This window comes from Stegostoma tigrinum, chromosome 3, assembly GCF_030684315.1.
Source record: "Stegostoma tigrinum isolate sSteTig4 chromosome 3, sSteTig4.hap1, whole genome shotgun sequence".
NCBI lineage: Eukaryota > Metazoa > Chordata > Chondrichthyes > Orectolobiformes > Stegostomatidae > Stegostoma > Stegostoma tigrinum.
In genome coordinates, this window is record NC_081356.1 from 114742206 (window position 1) to 114763565 (window position 21360).

The window sequence follows — 21360 nt, forward strand, 5'->3', positions numbered from 1 at the left end:
AGATGCTGTCAAAGACATGATGAAAGAGAAACCAACTGAGATACTGGTCAGACTGTAAGTTAGTAAAGAAGAAATTCAAGGCACCTGACTGTAATTAAAGTTGATAAGCCACAAGGATTGGATCAGATGGACCTGAGGACACTGAGTGAAGGAAAGGCGGAAACTACAGAAACAGTGGGCAAAATCTTCCAAACATCCTTAAACACATTGGTTGTGCCAGATGATGGGAAAATTATAAACAGTATGCTCCTGTTTAAACAAAAAATCCAAGAGTGAGTGCCGCAATGGCAAGACAGTCAGTTGAACCTCAGCACTGGAAAAACTTTTGGAAATGATAATTTGGCACAAAATTAATTGTCACTTTGACAAATGTGACTTAGGGAAATCCAGCTTGTTCAATCAATTTGTATTTCATTAATTTGCTTGTTTTTTTTCAATGAAGTAATATAGAGGGGTCATGAAATGCAGTTGATGTATTTGACATGGGCTTCAAAAGGTGTTTGATGAAGTATCACATAACAGGCTTCCCAACAACATTGAACTTATGGAATAAAAGCAGTCACCATGGTTACACAATAAAAGCAAAAAATGTTGGAGAAACTCATTTGATTTGACAGCATCTTTGGAGAGACAAACAGAATAACATCTTGAGTCCAACATGACTTTTTTTTTAATTGAAGGGAGGCCTGGGAAAGTCTTATACTGCAGAGACAGGGAAAGGAGGAGCAAGCAGAATAAGTAATGAACATGCCAGGAACAAAAGGCAAAAGTAGTTCTAACGGTAGTGGAGAAGTAATATCAGTGAAGAGTAGGTGTTAATGGTAGGCGTTCACAGCAGAATGCTGGGGACCTGTATTGAGAGCAAAGAATTCAATAAAATTTCAGGTTATAATCAAAATGGAGGGCGGTGCTCATGACCTGAAGTTACGGTTCACAGTGTTGAGTTCAGAAGGCAGTAAAGAAAACTGTGCTGTCTTCCAGCTTTCATTAAGTTTCACTGGAGCATTGCAGCTGACAGAGGACAGGAATCTGTCCTCTGAGAAAGATCGTCTATTGAAATAGCAAGCAACTGGAAGGTTGAGTCATTATTGTGAACTGAGTGGAAATGTTTTGCAAAGCGGCCATCTTGTCTGCATTTGTTTTCAAAAACAGAAACTGCTGGAAAAGCTCAGCAGGTCTGGCAGCACCTGTGGAGAGAAATCAGAGTTACTGTTTCAGATTGAGTGACCCTTTCTCCGATCTGCATTTGGCCTCACCGTTGTAGAGAAGGCCACATTGTGCACAGTGAATACAGTCGACAAATGTGAAAGAGCACAAATATATTACTGCTCCACATGGAAGGTGTGTTTAGGACCTTAAACAGTGAGCAGGGAGGAGGTATAAGTGTAAAGGTTCTGCAATTGTTTGTATACATTGTTGGCTGAGTGACCGGTAACATTAGTAATGAATGGGGTTATTATTCATACTGTGGGAAGGTGAGCAGTGGTCAGTTCTAGCATCACAATAGTTCTTAAAATACATGACCGTCCTAGACTTGGGGGGGTATACAGAATATAGCATAAAAATTTAAAGATAATGCAAAGTTTCTTTATTAAAGAGAAGTATTGTGAACTATGAGGAGGTTAGTGATAGGCTTAAGAGAAATCAGGTTGACGGAATAGACAGACACATAGATGGTAAATCAAATTCAATGCAGAGGTGAAATGGAGAATTTGGTAGGGAGGAAAGGGAAAGGCCATAGAAGTTAGAGGGCACAATTTTAAAATGAGTGCAGCAACAGAAACTTGAATTACATGTATACAAATCATTGAAAGTGACAGAGGAGGTGATTAATAAAGCAAATGGGACTCAGGGTATTATAAAGAGAGGCAAACAGCACAAAAATAAGCAGAACTTTTAGAAGACTCTGGTTCAGTTTCAGCAGGTGTATTGCATTTAGTTTAGAAGATCCACCAGATTGAACCCGGAAATAGAAAGACTTTCTGATAAGGAGACGCTGTATAGATTGGATTTGTACTCATCGGAGTTCAAAAGGATAGAGGTGACCTTATTGAAACAGAGAAGAATCCCAGGAAACCTAACAGAGTAGATGCTGAATAGTTACTTCCCATTGCGGGTGTCTAATAAGAGAAGGCAAAATCTCACAGTAGGGAATGCCCATTTAAAACTGGGATGAGGAGGAATTTCTTTTTATAAATTCATTCAAAGAATGTGGATTTCATTAGCTGTGTCAGTATTTATCACCCATCCCTCGCTGAAGGAGAGCTGCCTTAGATTATCGATCATAGGATCCCTACAGAGTGGACGCAGGCCCTTTGGCCCAACAAGTCCACACGGACCCTCGGAGCATCCCACCCAGAACAATTTAGCAAGGGCAATTTAGCATGGCCAATCCACCAAGCCTGCACATCTTTGAGCTGTGGGAGGAAACTAGAGCACCCAGAGGAAACCCTTGTAGACACGGGGAGAACATGCAGACTCCACACAGACAGTTGCTGGAGGGTGGAATCAAACCGGGATCCCTTGCACTGTGAGGCAGCAGTGCTAACCACTGAGCCACCATGCTTTCTTTTTATTTATACATTCATGGGATGAGGGCATTGCTAGCTAGGCAGAATTTATTGCCCATCCCTAATTGCCAGAGAACAGTTAAATCTAAACCACTTTAGTGTGGGTCTAGAGTCACATGTAGACCAGACCAGGTAAGGATGACAGTTTCTTTCCCTAAAGGGCATTAGTGAACTAGATGGGATTTTCCCAATAATTGGGGATGGATTCACAGTCATCATTAGACTCTTAATTATTTATTGAATACAAATTCCACCATCTGCCACGGTGGGATTCAAACCCGGATCCGCAGAACATTATCAAGGTCTCTGGATCGGCAATAATACCATCAGGCCATTGCCTTCCTTTCTTGAACCAATGCAGTCCATTTGGTTTTGGTAGACCTACAGAACTGATCAGCATTGTGGAACAACAATGTATTTCCAAGTCAGCACGGTGGGAATCTTGGAAAGGAAGTTGGAGGTGGTGGTGTTCTCATGTACCTGCTGCCCTTGTCATTCTAGATGGTAGTGTTCGTGGGTTTGGAAGGTGCTGTCTTAAGACCCTTGGTGAATTTCTGCAGTGTATCTTCTCTCAGAATTCTTTATTCCAGAGGGCTGCAGAGAGTGGGTCATTTAAGGCTGAGATAGACAAATTTTTAATCAGTATGGAATGGAGCATTATGGGGAAAAGCAGAAAAGTGGAGTTTGAAATGATCAAATCAGTCGTAATCTCATTGAACAGCAGAACAGACTTGATGGATTGTATAGACAGGATGCCAAATGACTCATGACTATGGTTTCAGGGATGAGAAATTTCAGTCGCATGAATAGATTGGTGCAGCTGCAGCTTTTCCCTTTGGAGAATGGGAGGTTGTGGGAGATTTGGTAACAGTGTACAAAATTATTAAGGGTTTGGACAGAGTCAACAGGGATAAACTATTCCCATGGGGGAGATGTAAAGGGCCAGTGAACACAAATATAAGGTGACTTGCATAAAGATTTAACGTTAGATCAAGAGCTCTTGTTTTTCAATGCAGCGCATTGCCTGGATCTGGAACACACTGCCTGACAGTATGGTGGAGGCAGATCCAATCATGACATTCAAATCAAAATTGTACAGTTAACTGGGAGGAGAACATTTGCAGGACGACCAGAGGAATATTGAAGGAGTGGGGCTTGTTGACTAGATCTTCTAAAGAGCTGGTTTTTCCATGGCAGCAGCTCAATGTTCTAGCATGCACATTTCCTGCAGGTACATCTTTCATTTCTTTACTGGTCTTGCCTTGTCTCTGTTCCACCAACACTTCTGCTATTTGATGCCTCTCAAGTTACACCCTATCACAGATCTCCCCTTTGATCTTTGCTCTGCATTTGACCTCCTGAAAGCCTAATATATTTCAAAATGGTTTCTATTCTGATGCGAGACCTGCAACATTAACTCGGCTTCTCTCTCCATGGATACTGCATGACCTGCTGAATATTTCCAGCATTTTCTGCTTTCAGTTCGGATTTCCAGCATTCTCGGTATCTTGTGTTTGAATTTCTGAACTAAACATATCAAACTTCAAGGAGTGTTAGCAAATGAGTGCAGAGGGCAGAAAGCTAAATGGTTATCCAACTGAGGTGTGTTTAAGTTAGCTAAAGAATTTAGCTGGCAGGAGGGAGGAATTGTTTCCTCCGGTCGTGAAATTAGAAAATATTTCATAGCAGACATAATTTTAAAATTAGAGCTGGACCCTTCAGGGGTCAAAATCATGAAGCATTTCTTTGTGCAAAGGGATAATAAAAATTTGGAACCTTTCAGCCAAGAAGACTGTCAAAGGGTTAATTTAAAACTTCAAAACTCAGATTGACAGGGTGTTGTTGGGTGAGGAGTACTCAGGTCTACACAACCATAAGTTAAATACAAATTACCCATGAACTAACTGAAAGGCAGAAGCAATTCAAGACATTGCTGGCCTACTCTGGTCTCTCAGTCGTATTCATTAAGTTGCATTAAGTTAGCACTTTAGAGAAAGAGATTGCATACCAGGATAAGAGGCATATTGGTCCATGATTTAGTCTAAATTTAATTCATTATCCTATTTAATTATTTGGAAGTAAATTAACTTTCCAGAATGCTAAGGTTGGTGCATCAAGAAACAACTTTGAATTGTTTAGAATCACAGAAGTTAGAGCAGAAAGAACAAACTCAACCCACCATACCAAGGCCAATTTCTAATTTATCTCCAATCAAATTTCTATCACTATTCCCCAGATACTGCCCCACAATTAAATGCAGTCTCAGAACATTAGCATAAACATGAATAAGTGCTGCAGTGCTAAATAATCTTTTTCTATTCTGCTGTGGTGGCTCATAAATATATAATTAAATATAGACTGTGCTAGACTTTTAATGGCTTGGTTATATTGTTTTTTGACTTTGATATATTTGAATAGCAATCTAAGATAGAAAGAGAGAAAAGAAAAGAATATAACTACCGTATATTCTCTGGTATCAACTTGCTGAAATATCACCCCAACATGGGTGATGCCGTTTTTCTTAGCAAAGCCTTGCACTATTTTCTCTGCTTCAGTCACTCGACCTTGAGCAATCAGCCATCTTGGAGACTCAGGTATCAGCCTAAAAAACATAATCAGTACAAATAAAGCAATGGTAACGATGCAACAGGGAGAGGGTTCTTTCTGTCGGATTACCATACCTGAGGACTCTTGTTAAATTACTGGAAAGCTAGATAAACGCATAAGAGGAAGGATACAGAACTTGGTGTCAACTGGGTGAGGTGAAGTGTGGTGGGAGGATTTTCTTATGGAGTATAAAAGCCAGTGCGGTCCAGGTGGGCTGAACAGCCTATCTCTGCACCGTATGTTCTGAGTAGCTATGTAATTTCTTCATTCCACCACTCGCGCCACATCCCCCACCCACAAGGATCACAAAGACAGAAATTGAGGTATCGGGTCATTATGGTAGAAGAGGATAGGGATATAGTAACCCTGTCAAATCACTTTTGCTCAGCCAAGCTTCTTTGTCAAGCCTGAGTCAATACTGACTTCAAATTAGTGGCTTTTAGTCACTTCACTGTTTAAATTAATATTTTCAATACATATTGTCATTTTGAGACAGGCAAAGGTGGCATCGTGCCAGTGGAGAACTTTGTGGCTGCATTGTGCCATGGCAAATAAACCTGAAACTGGACCCGACCGTTCCTTCAATGTGAGCTCAGTATCTTCGAAGAGAGTCCATTACAGGGTGTGGCTATCACACAGTGTGCCATTCTCACAACTCCATAGATCACATGGTCAATTCTACACTGCAGGAAGGATGATGTTCACAGGCAAGGCAATAGGTATAGCTTCCAATAACACGTTACACAGGATTACATAGGATCTCTGGCACAGAAACAAACCACGTACCCAACCAGTCCATGCTGGCATCTATGCTCAACTTGAGCCTCCTGTATTTCCTCATTGAAAATTACCAGAATAGATCTTTTCTTTTTGCCCTCATACCCTTGTTTAATCTTCATCTGAATCTACACTATTCATATCAACACTGTGCAAGTACATTTTACATTCTGTTGCAAGGTTGTACAGAGTATTTGTGAACTAGAAGGCAGGAAGTCGGAATTTATTTGTAAAATTTATAGCGGGGCAAGAACATGGGGTCCCTTTGAGAGGTGATGTGCTTTTCTGAGCTTGGAGATCTAAGCAAACATATTATTAAGCAGCTGGAGAGGTACAGACAGTTCTGAAATTGAAACATGTACCAGTTGGCTGTGAGATTGGAAACCTTGGGCTTGTTTAAATATTTTGGCAACTAGCTTGAAGGTCAGCCAATTAATTTAAACAAAGCACTGATAGATCGGAAACCAAATGAATTTAAATGCGATAGTTTTCCAAACCTCAGACCTATCCTATTGTAAGAAAATTGACATGTCATCGGGAACATATAAGAAGCGTGTGTTTGAAAATTGGTGTGTTAGTGTACTGCCATCTGAAGAGTAAGTATATGGCTCTCACAGAAAACTCTAAGCTCCCTGAAAGGCACCATCTACTCATAAAGGTACCACTGCACTTCTAGCTAAAAATCCTCACAGAAGAATTCACAAAGAAAACATCCCTGACAGAAGGATCAGTGGACGAAAGGCATTTATGGCTGAAGACACAGCAGAGAGGGCAAAACATTCCAGAAGACACACCCAATATGAACTTTGAGAGTCTGAGTTTTAATTTATTTTTATTATTACTGGGGCTTATATAAGTGTGTTTATTAGAACCGCATACCAGTAGAATTTTGTTCACTTAGGGGATAGTTGGTAGTTAAGAAGGGAATTGTTCAATTTGTTAGTAGTTCTGTTAATTTGTTCTCTGTTAGGATTAAATAAATAAATTGTTAGTTGCTGCTTATTAAGTGAATATCAGGGATTTTCTTTCGTTTAATCATTCATTTTTAGCAGATTAGGCCAGGTGAGGTAAGGGTCTCTGGGTGTTTTTGTGTCTAATTACTAGAAGGGGACCTCTACTCCAGCCATAACAGATTGGGGTCTTGTGTTTCAGTTTCAGTTTTTGGAGGTACATTGTTCTCCCCTCCGTAACAGATTAGGGGCTCAAGTCTGGGATCTGGTCAGTTCATGTACGGGATCTGAACAGATCTGACTGGATTTTGACAGATATAAATAGATTTGGGATTCAGTGTCATTGGGGTTCAGTGGAGAAGTGGAAAATCTGTTTAATTTAGGTGACTTGTGTTTGGTTGAATCTAACATGAGAGAAATGGCTCCAAACTTTGCTAAAGATGTTCTGGGATTTGAGGATGCTTTCCAAATTTCCCAAGAAAGTTTAGAAGGACAGAGCGGGGCTATACTTTCAGACTTCACAAACAGGCTAAATTTGGGTTTAACTAGGGACAAGAGGAAAGTTGAAATTGTAAAGGAGTTAGTCAAACGTGAAGATAAAAAAAACTGGCTAGGCAACAGGAGACAGAGAGTAGTAGTGGAAGGGGGTTTCTCAAATTGGAGACCTGTGACCAGTGGTGTTGCACAGGGATCTGTGCTGGGACAACTGTTGTTTGTGATATATGCAAATGACTTGGAGGAAGGTATAGGTGGTCTGATTAGCAAGTTTGCTGATGACACTAAGATTGGTGGAGTAGCTGATAGTGCAGGGGATTGTCAGAGATTACAGCAGAATATAGATACATTGGAGAGTTGGGCAGATAAATGGCAGATGGAGTTCAATCCAGGCAAATGCGAAGTGATGCATTTTGGAAGATCTAATTCAAGAGCAAACTATACAGTAAATGGAAAAGTCCTGGGGAAAATTGATATACAGAGAGATCTGGGTGTTCAGATCCATTGTTCCCTGAAGGTGACAACGCAGGTCAATAGAGTGGTCAAGAAAGCATACAGCATGCTTTCCTTCATCGGACGGGGTATTGAGTACAAGAGGTGGCAGGTCATGTTACAGTTGTATAAGACTTTGGTTCAGCCACATTTTGAGTACTGCATACAGTTCTGGTCGCCACATTACCAAAAGGATGTGGATGCTTTGGAGAGGGTGCAGAGGAGGTTCACCAGGATGTTGCCTGGTATGGAGGGTGCTAGCTATGAAGAGAGGTTGAGTAGATTAGGATTATTTTCATTAGAAAGACGAAAGTTGAGGGGGGTTCCTGATTGAGGCCTACAAAATCATGAGGGGTATAGACAGGGTGGATAGCAAGAAGCTTTTTCCCAGAGTGGGGGACTCAATTACTAGGGGTCATGAGTTCAAAGTGAGAGGAGGAAAGTTTAAGGGAGATATGCGTGGAAAGTTCTTTACGCAGAAGGTGGTCGGTGCCTGGAACACGTTGCCAGCGGAGGTGGTAGACGCAGACACGATAGTGTCTTTTCAGATGTATCTGGGCAGGTGCATGGTCGGGCAGGGAGCAAAGGAATACAGACCCTTAGAAAATAGGTGATAGGCTTAGACAGAGGATCTCGATCAGCACAGGCTTGGAGGGCCGAAGGGCCTGTTCCGGTGCTGTAATTTTCTTTGTTCTTTGTTATATATGAGAATGATGAACCGCAAACCCATTGTAGCCAAAGACAAGTAGGGATACACATAAATATGTTAAAACATTACCATAATTCATTGAAAAAGATGTAGAAGCCTTTTTCATTTCCTCTGAGAATTGGCTAAACAGATGATGTGTCCAGAGACTCTGTGGGTAATGTAAATTCCAACCAAGTTGGTAGGCAGGGCTAGCGAGGTGTTTGCAGCGCCATCAGATGAGGTGTCAGAGATTATGAAGATGTCAGACAGCCTACATTGAGTGCCTAAGAATTGGTACCAGAAGCGCATAGACAACGGTCCGGAACTACAAGGAGGAACCACATCAGATTTATGTCAAGTTTAAAAGAATTAAACACAGCAACTTTGATAGTCGGGTGATAGCATTAAAGATAGAACAGGCATATGAGGATCTTAGAGAGATTATTCTGCTACAGGAGATAAAATTTCACTAATGCTGAGGAACAGAAAGTTCAAACAGCGAGAAGAGCTGCAGTGATGGCGGACGAATATGCATTAGAGCATAAATGAAAATCTAGCTTCCGACAGCAATTCCTCTCCATGAGGGATAGAATTTTGGAGATATGAAGGTCGTTCAATAAAAATCAAAAAGTAGATTACACTGGGGACAGTTTGCCCCAGGTGGGAAAAAAGAGAAAACCAAGAGGGTGAAAAATAGATGAAAGACCTCAAGTGTTTCCACTGTAAGGGATGGAGACACACACAAAGTCACAGTGCCAGTGGCTTCAGAAAGGCACTGGGGAAAAAGGATGGGGGAAAGAGGCAAAACCAGTGGGATTAGGTGAGGTCGTGACAGAAATCCCTGCCCCCCCCCCCCCCCAAAGAAATGCAGAGGAGCTGCAGGAGAGTGCACAGCCTAGTCACAGGCTGGATAGTGAGATGCTGCCCAATCTCTACAAGACCTCACCACTGTATTTACTCAGGAAGAACAGGGGGACAAAGTAAAGAAGTTAAAACATTGAGAGATACAGGAGCTAACCAGTCTCTCATAGAGAGATGAAAGTATTTACACTCCTTCTGAAGTGTTTACCCGAGAGAGCGATAATCTGTGGAATAAATGGAGAGATATTTGGCATTTCCCTTTGTAAGATAAGGCTAAAAAACTCAAACAAGACTGAGGAAGTGACAGTGGGAGTGATTGAAACAGAGTTTATTCCAGGAATACAGTTTCTTCTTGTAACTGTAGGGGAGAAGCCAAAAGAAAATCAGGGAACAAAGCAGTTAAAAGAAAAATACCCTGGAATTTTTTTGGGACTGTGTGGTGACAAGATCTCATAGTCATAAGTTAAAGCAAGAAGGGAAAACTGAAGAGAAAGATGAAGTAGTTGAGGCCCAGTTAGCTGACACCCTGTTTGATGAAATTATAAAGCAAAACCTGAACAGGTAGAGGATCAGACAGAGGTATTTAGTTTTGAAAGACTGATGGAGTTACAATAAAAAGATGAGACAGTAAAAGCTTTATAACATAAAGCCTACTCAGAAAAGGAATCGGAATATATTCCAGAGATAACAAGGTGTAGAGCTGGCTGAACACAGCAGGTCAGGCAGCATCAGAGGAGCAGGAAAGCTGACGTTTGGGTCTGGACCCTTCTTTATTTCTGACCCAAAATGTCAGCTTTCCTGCTCCTCCGATGCTGCTTGGCCTGCTGTGTTCATCCAGCTCTACACCTTGTTTTCTCAGACAACAGCATCGGCCGTCCCTACTATCTTAGAATATATTCCAGAAAGTTACTACCTTAAGAATAGAATCCCAAGGCAGAAATGGAGACCTCAGCAGGTTAGTGCAGAGGGGAAATGGACAGAAATGCACTAGATTGTGTTGCTGTAGTATACAACAGAAAGTATTATCGGTAGCACACAAATTACCTGTAGGAAGTCATCTGGGAGTGAGAAGACTCAGACTAAGGTAAAAAAAAATTCTCTTGGCCTGGATTACATAAGAATATGGTTGAATTTTGTGTACCTGCTACAAATGTCAAATGGTAGGAAAGCCACGGGCAGTAATAAAACCAGTACCTCTGAAACCAAGACAATAAAATGTGAGGCTGGATGAACACAGCAGGCCCAGCAGCATCTCAGGAGCACAAAAGCTGATGTTTCGGGCCTAGACCCTTCATCAGAGAGGGAGATGGGGGAGGCTTGGGGACTGCTTTGCAGAACACCTCCGCTCGGTTCGCAACAAACAACTGCACCTCCCAGTCGTAAACCATTTCCACTCCCCCTCCCATTCTTTAGAATGACATGTCCATCATGGGCCTCCTGCAGTGCCACAATGAGGCCACCCGAAGGTTGCAGGAACAGCAACTCATATTCCACTTGGGAACCCTGCAGCCCAATGGTATCAATGTGGACTTCACCAGCTTCAAAATCTCCCCTTCCCCCACCGCATCCCAAAACCAGCCCAGTTCGTCCCCTCCCCCCACTGCACCACACAACCAGCCCAGCTCTTCCCCTCCACCTACTGCATCCCTAAACCAGTCCAACCTGTCTCTGCCTCCCTAACCTGTTCTTCCTCTCACCCATCCCTTCCTCCCACCCCAAGCCGCACCTCCATCTCCTACCTACTAACCTCATCCCACCTCCTTGACCTGTCCATCTTCCCTGGACTGACCTATCCCCTCCCTACCTCCCCACCTATACTCTCCTCTCCACCTATCTTCTTTTCTCTCCATCTTCGGTCCGCCTCCCCCTCTCTCCCTATTTATTCCAGAACCCTCACCCCATCCCCCTCTCTGATGAAGGGTCTAGGCCCAAAACATCAGCTTTTGTGCTCCTGAGATGCTGCTGGGCCTGCTGTGTTCATCCAGCCTCACATTTTATTATCTTGGATTCTCCAGCATCTGCAGTTCCCATTATCACCTCTGAAACCAAGTCCTGCATTTGAAAAACCTGTCATGCAGGTTATGATTGATTGTGTGGGTCCCCTCCCTAAAGCCATAAATGGGAACCATAATGGATGTGTCTACCAGATTCCCGGAGACAATTCCATTATGGAATGTCAAGGCAAAAAGTGCTGTGGAGGAAACATTTGTTTTCCTTACCCGTTAAGGACAGCCCAGAGAGACTCAGTCAGACCAAGGGTCCAATTTTACTACCAAACTATTTGAAGAAGTCACGGATAGGTTAGGCATCCAACACTTTAAATCAAGTGTGTACCATCCTGAATCCCGAGGAGCATTGGAAAGGTGGCATCAGTCCTTAATGACTATGCAGAGGGCTTATTGCAATGATTACCCAAATAATTAGGATAAAGGTATTCCATTTAAGTTGTTTGTTATTAGAGATGCTCCAGATGAATCAGCTCAGTTTATTCCATTTGAATGGATGTTTGGACACAAAGGCCGTTAAAATTAATTAAGGAAAAGTTGATAGTTCGAAAGCCTGAGATCTCACCATTGGATTGTACATTTGAAGTGAGAGAAAGATTAAAAATAGTTAGTGAATTAGCTAGAGAACATTTGAAGTTCGGACAGTATGTAATAAAGCATGAAGCAGATAAGAAATCTAAAATTTGTACTTTTGCCCGTGGAGATAAAGTATTGGTCCTGTTACCAGTGGTTGGAGATCCCTTCAGAGCAAGGTTTAAGCGTCCCTATCAGTCAGGTGAACTATCTGGTAAGGATGCCAGATGGAGAAAAAAGTTATTGAGTATGTCATGTGAATATTCTGAAAATCTTACTATGACATGGAAAGGGAACTGGAGAAAGAGGTATTAGTTACTGCCACTCAGAATGAGGAATAAAATCTAGATAATTTGGATTTTGATGGGCTTCAAAATAAATTAAATAATGAGGAAGTCCTTAAAGAATGGGATAGGACAGTGAGCTAACTGTCTCTGGAACAGAGAAGTGAATTGAAAGGCTTGTTGCAACAATATGAGGACATATGTAGGAATAGAATGAGGAGGACTAATATTATAGTATATGAGGTTGAATTAGGGATTGCTGTTCTGACTAAATAACCTCCCATAGGCTTAATCCTCTCAAAACAGCACAGATACAGAAGGAAGTGGAAGCGATGCTCCAAAAAGACATCATCAAGCCAAGTTAAAGTGAGTGGAATTTGCTGATCATGTTGGTTCCCAAACCTGATGGCATTCAATGATTCTGCATGGATTATCAGAAGGTCCACACAGCAACTGAATCAGACTCATACCCAATTCCAAAGCTGGAGGACTGTGTGGTAAAAGTTGGACAAGCCACTTAAACCATAAAGTTGGACTTACTTCGTGGTTACTGGCAAGTATCTTTGTCGGAGGGAAAGAAAGAAATTTCTGCATTTGTGACACCAAATGGGCTGTATCAATTTAACGTAATGCCCTTTGGAATGAAAAATGCACCAGCCACATTTCAAAGACTTATGAACAGAGCTGTGGCAGGATTGGCTAATTGTGCCATCTATACAGGCGACTTGTGATCTTTCGCCGTTTGTGGAAAGATCACATTGTGCATTAGGCAGAGGAAGAAATGTCTGTTTTTCATAGGACTTGAAGGAAGAGTGGCCATTCAACCTTTCAGTCATCCCTGCCATTCAAGATAACTGATCTTAATGTAATCCAGTAAATTCCTGTCTACCCAAAATCTTCAAAAATATTCAAACTTCAGTCTCCAATGCTTTCTGCGCAAAACAGCTATACAGACTAACAACTCTCTGACAGAAAAAAGTTCTCATTATCTCTCATTCTTCTAAATTCCAATGGTACTGGCCCAAACTATCTAACCACTCCTCATAAGCTATCCTCTTCATTCCTGAAACTTTTTCACTTCCAAAACAATCATATCCTATCTGTAACAACATTCCTATAGCCTGCATTCCTTGACAGAAAAAGCCAACAGAAACTAGCAGAAAAAGTAGGCCTGGCCACAGATGTTGGATCGTCCAATCTCTGCTATGTCATTCCAACACAGAAATGGTGAAAGCTAAAGATCATAGAATCTCTACAAAGTGGAAACAGGCCCTTCGGCGCAACAGGTCCACACCGACCCTTGGAGTATCCCACCCAGACCCATTCCCTTTAATCCACCTAATCTACACATCCCTGAACACTATGGGCAATTTAGCATGGCCAATCCAACTAGTGTGCACACCTTTGGGCTGTGGGAGGAAACTGGAGCACCCAGAGGAAACCCACACAGACATCGGGAGAATGCACAAACATGAGCCACCGTGCTCAGTGGAATGCATCAAGAGAGTAAGCAGACGGCAAGGTGCCAAGCTACAGGTTTGTCAGGCATTCAGATTTTCTCGATTGCATTCCCTCATGCTGTTCCTACTACTGGAAAATATGTAAACTTTACTATACAGCAGCCCTCTCAAATCTATATTTTTGTCCTCCTGCAGATGTGCCAGGTCAAGAGCAAATCACAGGAGTCGGAACATTCCATTCTACTGCTGAAGTTTCACATTATCTAAGCCACTTGAAATTTGCTGATCATCCGATTAAGACGGGCAATTTTCAAACATCCATTGTGGCTTCCTGAAATAGTCTTGGGTCCCCGAGTATGTTCCTGAGGTTGGCAATTCAGAGGAGAAGGAAATGCCTTATTCAGATCTTCTAGCCACAGATGCAAACCAACAATGTCCACCAATAAATTTCACAAGGAATCAACAGTTCTTCTGGTTCCTCAGCACTCCTGAGGGCTTGTTCTGATTAGAATGATACCCTCCTGCTCTGCTTAGCCATCATCTACCAGCCCTCCCCTTGGGATTAGTCCCAGTGCCTCTAGTGGTGAAACACAGTTAAGATGAATTTATTTGAGAAAGCCTTCTAGAGACACAATGGCAAGTGCTAGTCTTATCACATCCTGTGAACCATTAACAAATAAATCAAGAAGTCTGAAGACATCGTCTTTGGACCCTGGCATAAACTCCATTCTATAGCTAGTAACATCATTCTTCTCCTCAGCAACTGTCTAAGGGGGAAGAAGTTTGTTCACTATCTTGGGGATCCCTTAGTGAGCCATCAAGTATACGTGTGCACCATCACCAAGGCTCCCATTTCATAAAAATCACCGGATTCCATCTCTGCTCCAACCCCATCTACTTTTGTTATCTCTAGCCATGGTCACTGCAATATACTGTTTGTCCAATTCCCACCTTCCAAATGACACAATCTTACTTTCATCCAATATTCTATACCTCTCTCACACCAAGTCCTGTCACCACATTGGCTCCTGTTTGAGCTTAAAAATGTCTTAAAATTTTAAAATTCTCATTTCTGCACAGGCCAGAAGCACTACAGATAGTCTCCCAATGCTTTCCAAACCTCTTTGTCTCTTTGTCTCTTTACCTCACTTTCCTCCTTTACATCATCTTTAAAACCTACCTCTTTGACCAGATTTATCTGTGTCAATATAAACATATCTGGTTAGCGTCATATTTTGCTTCATAACGTTCCTTTTTTTTCTATCTTGGGATGTTTTGTGGAATTAAAAGTTATGCGATAGGTATATAAGTTGTTACTATTCATAACAGCTAAATATAAGTAACTCACCACCAGAAAGGAAGATACAGAACCTCTGGGATGGTCAAAGCTAGCAGTAACATCCTCCAATTCCGGATATAATATGCAAAGCCTGGCAGAATAATGTAGCCTACTGCATAAAACATACAAACACCAAGTGTTGAGTAAGCAGTCCTCTCAGCTTTGCCAAGGAGTTCAGTTCCTGGTCAGTGAAGGAAAGAAAATCATTTAAATTAGTTGCTAAATCATTTAATAACATTTAAATTAAATTTGAATGTTGAATCAACATTCAAAACGATGATTATTTATTGCAAATGCATATGTTGAAGTTCCAGAAATCCAACTTCAAAACACAATTTTACTCACAATACTCACAATTATAATGACTGTGCCCATAGCTCATGAATTAATTTTCATAAATGTTGCACTAAGCAGCTTTGAAGGAAACCCCCAGTGAATTTGCAAGCAGCGGTAAAATTATGTTCTATGTGGCAAAATTGGAGAATATTTTTCTGCTTGTACAGGTGGCTAATGGAGATACCTTTGTATTCTAGCAGGATGTTTTGTTGCTCCCTCACAAACTGAAAAATTTTAGTCAGCCTCTTGGCCAGGCACTGACCTCCAGGCTTGTAAGCTTCTGCTAAGACAGCACCTACTCCTGGATAGGAGTGTAATTGCATTCGTCATCTCTAACAGCATGGGAGTTCTCCACCTGATGAAGGAGCAGCGCTCCCAAAGCTTGTGATTTCAAATAAATGTGTTGGCCTATAACCTGGTGTGGTGTGATTTCTGCCTTTGTCCACCCAAGTCCAATATCAACTCCTTCACATCACAACTTTCTAGAGTATGGGCTTTCGTTGTGAGCAGTGCTGACCCATTGACATCCAGGACTGGTGATGAACCAGTAGACTGGGAACCATAGACAGAATTCAGAGCATCATAGCAGACATCGCAGAATGCGAATGACTAACGTTCATCTGTTTTCCAGTTCAGTCCAGTGTCTTATATCTCTCTGAGCTTGCACGGCAGAATCTTGCGGATGTTACATAGGTATTGTGCGTGGACAGCAATAAATTGTCATTGAGAAAAACTCTGCAGACACCATGTTTCTTCCCCTGTAATTTCCAGATTACGTCATTGATTTCATCGCATCAATCTTAATGTTTGTGAGAGTTGGGTCCAAGGGCCTTCAGTACACTATATCCCTGAAAGTCATCCCACTATCCATTTTCACCAAACACAGGCAAATTTCACAGTTTGCTATGAAAGATTTCTTTACAGTTGCCTGTTTGAGCCTCAGGATAATGGTCAACATTATATGCTGAGGATGGGCCCCTCGACCCCTTTGGAAATATGAGACACAAGCCAACCTCAACAAAGTCTATTTGCTTTCACTGCTTTCATGTTTCAAGTGGTAGCCCTTTAACTAATAGGAGGCAGTGCTTCCCTTTGTCTGCTGAAACTGCTGGCCAAGTGGGGAGCAACAGCTCTGCTCACTCACACAGTCAAACAAGAGCTGGCACTACAGGAATAGGCATACAGCTGGCACCACAGGAGTAGGAGTACAGCTGGCACTACAGGAGTACAGATATTAAGCTAAGACCAAATCCCTCTGAAGCCAGATTGAGAGGTCCCTTGTTAGGGAGAGTTGGGGCAAAACACTGGACAGGGCAGGGGAGGGGCTGGATATGTGATTTCAAGAACCCAGGAAACCTATGTGTGACATGGTTAGCCTGAAAATGAGCCATTCCTCTGCTTTACTGAATAGCAGCCTGGAGAATTAAACCTCTCAGGCTACATGCTGGATCTTTCTGCCACTGGAACAGAATCAGGCCCTTAACTGGGTACAAATTTCCTACTTCAGAGTCTCAATTGCATTACGTGCATAGCCTACTCATTGCCTCACTTAAAATAATGGTCAGGAGGCACTTGTAGTGCAGTGGTAATGTGCCTACCTCTGTGTTATTGGTTCTTGTCACTTTTTCCAAAGGATCCTAATTCAAGTTGCTAACACTAATTGGATGAATTCCTGGAGATGTGGCATTTGATCAACATTCAGTCACATGACATCCTGTCACATGATGGTCACCTAATGCTTACCCATGCCATATGTTTATCTTAGTTCAGTGTCTTACTGCTCTGACACTCTTAACGTTAATGATGTTGTGGTATACAAGAGCATTTAAAATCAGGTATACAATTTAGAAGTGTTTTGGAAATATGTTGTTTTTACTATGAGTGACCAAGGAGAAAATTGTGCAAATTATCTGCAAGTATAAATTACCTAACACAGAATTTAAAGAGCTACTTTGTACTGAGATAGTAGGAACTGCCGATGCTGGAGAATCTGAGATAAAATGGTGTGAAGCTGGATGAGCACAGCGGGCCAAGCAGCATTAGAGAAGGAGGAAAGCTTGACGTTTCGGGTCAAGACTCTTCTTCAGATTTTTTTTGAAGAAGGGTCTTGACACAAAACGTCAAGCTTTCATGCTCCTCTGATGCTGCTTGGCCTGCTGTGTTCATCCAGCTTCACACTGAGTTATCTCGGCTACTGGAGACTGTTGATTTACATATAGCAGGATAAAATGGCATCAAACTCTTTCAGCAGCATGAAAAATTTTGCAGACTCTAGGCACCTTTTTTTTCCACAAAGTGGCTACACTAACAAGCTGCTGAAATAAATTTTTTGCTTAACTCACACCAGAACGTTTAAGCAGGCATTGATGCATCATTTTTGTGATTATGGTTTTATTTTTAATATTCAGTTTGGGCATGTGGGTGTCACTGCCTGGGCCAGCATTTATTGCCTGTCTTTAGCTGCCCTTGAGAAGGTGGTGATGAGCTGCCTTTGAACCACTACAGTCCATGTGCTATGGGTAAATCCACCAAGCCCTTAGAGAGGGAATTCCAGGATTTGATCAAGCAACAATGAAGGAAAAATGATATATTTCCAAGTTGGGATGGTGATTAGAGTGGAGGGGAATTTGCAGGTGGTGGTGCTCCTGTGTATCTGCTGCCCTGTCCTTCTAGATGGAAGTGGTCATGGGTTTTGTTCGTGCTGTCTAAGGAGCCTCAGTGAATTTCTGCAATGCAGCTTGAAGATAATGCAAAGTACACACCGCTGTCACTGAATGTCAATTGTGGCGGGAGTGAATGTTTGTGGATGGCCCGAAACGTCAGCTTTTGTGCTCCTGAGATGCTGCTTGGCCTGCTGTGTTCATCCAGCCTCACATTTTATTATCTTGGAATCTCCAGCATCTGCAGTTCCCATTATCTCTGCATCAACTAACTGTTGTTTTGAGAGTTTTGCTTGATCCACATTTTGGAATAGCTTAGCAAGTATTGATGTATTGCATTTGTAAATAATGGTTTTAATTGTAATATTCACTCATGGGATGTGGGTGTCACTGCCTGGGCAATAAATGCTGGCTCAGACAGTCACACCCACATCTATTTTTGAGCACTCTGTCTCGAAATCAGGCCATTGGGAGTTCCCTGTTCTGTTGGTGCCTTTTGTCTTGGGCATATTTTTCAGGCAGTTTGCCAGCACAGATCCGAAACGTCAGCTTTCCTGCTCCTCTGATGCTGCTTGGCCTGCTGTGTTCATCCTGCTCCTCACCTTGTTATCTCAGATTCTCCAGCATCGGCAGTTCCTGCTATCTCTGAACCAGCTTTTCATGCCAATTTTTCACTAACAACAGACTGCCACACTGCAGTACAACCATTTGATGAGTTAGCAGGTGTCAAAAATTTGAGCTTGAAACCAGCTTTCTACATTTCATTCTTCACACATGAAAACTCAGCTCTGTTTAACAGTTACTATGCTTTGTCTTCTCTGTGTAATCCTGGTGTAAACATCTCTACAACTTCTCAACAACACAGTTTGTGTCACTTGGACATAAGCTGAGCACAATGCTAAACATGAAGTTCTGTGCTGAAGAATTGAGATCATCATCTCCAAATGCATGTATAGCCTTAAATGTACATGCACTAACTGCTATTGACCTATATGCTAGTCTAAGATTAAACATGCATTTTAGCACCTTAAAAAGGAGTCATCTTACATGCTAGGTCTACCACAGAAATATTACTAAGTATCCTTTCCTTTAAAAAAATATGCATAGGAGAATTCAAATGAATCTTTTTTGTTAAATCTGTCAAGATTTTACTTTCAAAACATTGAAAAAGTAAATTAAAAATATTCATAAAGAACTAAATTTATTAAATTGTACTAAGATTCTGATGAACTACAGATCTGACAGTTTTTCAGAATAGTACAATATAGACTGAAAATAACTCACCAAGGACAAATGCAGCTACATAATTTGAGATATCTCCAAACCCAATAAAAAAGCACAATATGCAGAACACCTCCCAACTCCAGGAGATCACTTGAACGAAGCTCAAGGCCGTTTGTATTATCATAGCTCCAAAGAGAACGACTTTTCTCCCATACCTTTGAAAAGCAGGAAAATATGTAAGTTCAGTTACTCACATGGTTTGTTTCATTTTGTATTTCTACATACTTAATTTTAAGAATTACCCTACCCCAACCATTCATAACCTTCTCTATTTTGATCAGAACAGTTTGGCTGACATTCTTTTGTGGGAAATAGGTGTCACTAACACAGCCAGCAGTTAGTTGTTTATCTCTATTTGTCCTTGAGCTGAGTAGATTTCTAGGCCATATGAAAGGCAATTAGGAGTTAAACACATTACCGTAGATTGAAGTCACACATAAATCAGGCAAAGATGGTGAATTTCTTTCCTGAAGGGCATTGGTGAACTAATTTTTATCAAAGGACTCAGGGTTTTGGGATTAAAATCCACCAGCTAGCATGAGGGGATTTGAGCCAATGTTCCCAGAGCATTAGTGTTACCACTAGGTCACATTTCCCCTGAGTTCTGCCTCTGCAGGCCAGAAATTACACTGTCACCTCATTTGAGCCTTGCCTCAGGGTATTGTCTTTTCAAATGTCCAAATTTTCTACTGCGTGGTGAGCAATATGCCTGTCTTGTAAATAGAAGCCCGCTACCTCCATTTCTCCCTCCACGTATGCCTGAGTACTTTCCATTTTACGCCAGCGGTCAAAGGCTGGAGCATTAGGCAGGTTAGAGGTTAGAATTGCTGATACGCTCAGAAGTTGGAATCCTGACTGAGGCATGTATTACCAATTCAGACCAAAGCATGTCTCATGATACAAATGGAGTAAAAATACAAATGGAGTTTGACCAAAATTCTGATTATTCTGAATGGTTTAAGGTGAAGAATAGCCCAGATTAGTGAAATGTGCCTGAACTGAATTGGAACCTGCAAATTTAAATTTCCTTTGTGTGGAAACTATGCTGCTGCCATCTGCTTTCAAAAACTTGTAATGTCCAAGTTATGCAGGTTGCCCTTTTATTCCGACATCAAAGATTAACAAGTCAAAACTCCCTGTGTACAGGACACTACTGATGTGAGCATGAACAAATAGTCAGCTGTATTTACATTCCCACCAGATTACCTCGTACAATGACCTATAGTCAGAATACCTTCTGTTTAAACTGAATGACAGGATTACAGCTGTACCTGTCTGAAATGTGTCCAGAGATGAAAGCACCACTCGTCATTCCCAGAAAAGTCACTGACATGGTAAAGGGACCTTTCCAATTGTTCTCGCAAACTAGATCCCACTGCAAGAAAGAGAAATAAATAATTATAATCATTCAAATACTAAATCTCCTGTCGAAAAAGAAAACACTCCTTTAAAAAATATCATTAGAATAAAATTCTTGTAAATCTTATAAGGAAAGCTTTGCTTCTGTTTAAAAGCTTGTATAAAAGTTCAACGTTTCTCCAGTTTACAAGGTTTCATTCAGCTTTCAACAGACCTCTGATACCATACTCAAGTGGGAACACTTCATTTGAATGTAACAGCACCTTTAATGCACTCCACAGGGATTCCCCAATTTACAAACACTCAACTTACAAATGCTGGTGTTTACATGGTTGTAATTTTAAAGACCTGACATATGAACATTTCCCATCCTTATGAACTATTGCTTTCCAGTGTCCTGCATTGTATTATTGGATGTTAATGTCATGTAACTTAATGTACATTAAATTGGGTACAATTTAACTTGTGAGCAGACCCCAGAACAGAACCTGTTTGCAACACAGTTACTGCCTGTAGTGACTTTTTTTTAATATCTAAGAACCACTTTCTTGTTCAGCACCCAGACACTGCTTCAATGACTATTTGCTTGACATTCTGAACGCCAAAGACACAAATGTCA

The 21360-nt window shown here is 41.4% G+C and overlaps 1 protein-coding gene across 3 annotated transcripts in view; it reads right to left on the minus strand.

The window, feature by feature from the left end:
* Positions 1 to 21360, minus strand: part of LOC125450660 (organic cation/carnitine transporter 2-like) — a 137114-nt gene that overhangs the window by 58094 nt on the left and 57660 nt on the right. For all 3 annotated transcript variants that reach the window (XM_048526680.2, XM_059644844.1, XM_059644845.1), the window contains exons 2-5: positions 20654 to 20757; positions 19383 to 19537; positions 15112 to 15283; positions 5031 to 5172 (exon numbers count right to left, since the gene is read on the minus strand). In XM_048526680.2, the coding sequence (XP_048382637.1) occupies positions 5031 to 5172; positions 15112 to 15283; positions 19383 to 19537; positions 20654 to 20757 (573 nt within the window). The remainder of the gene's footprint in view (positions 1 to 5030; positions 5173 to 15111; positions 15284 to 19382; positions 19538 to 20653; positions 20758 to 21360) is intronic.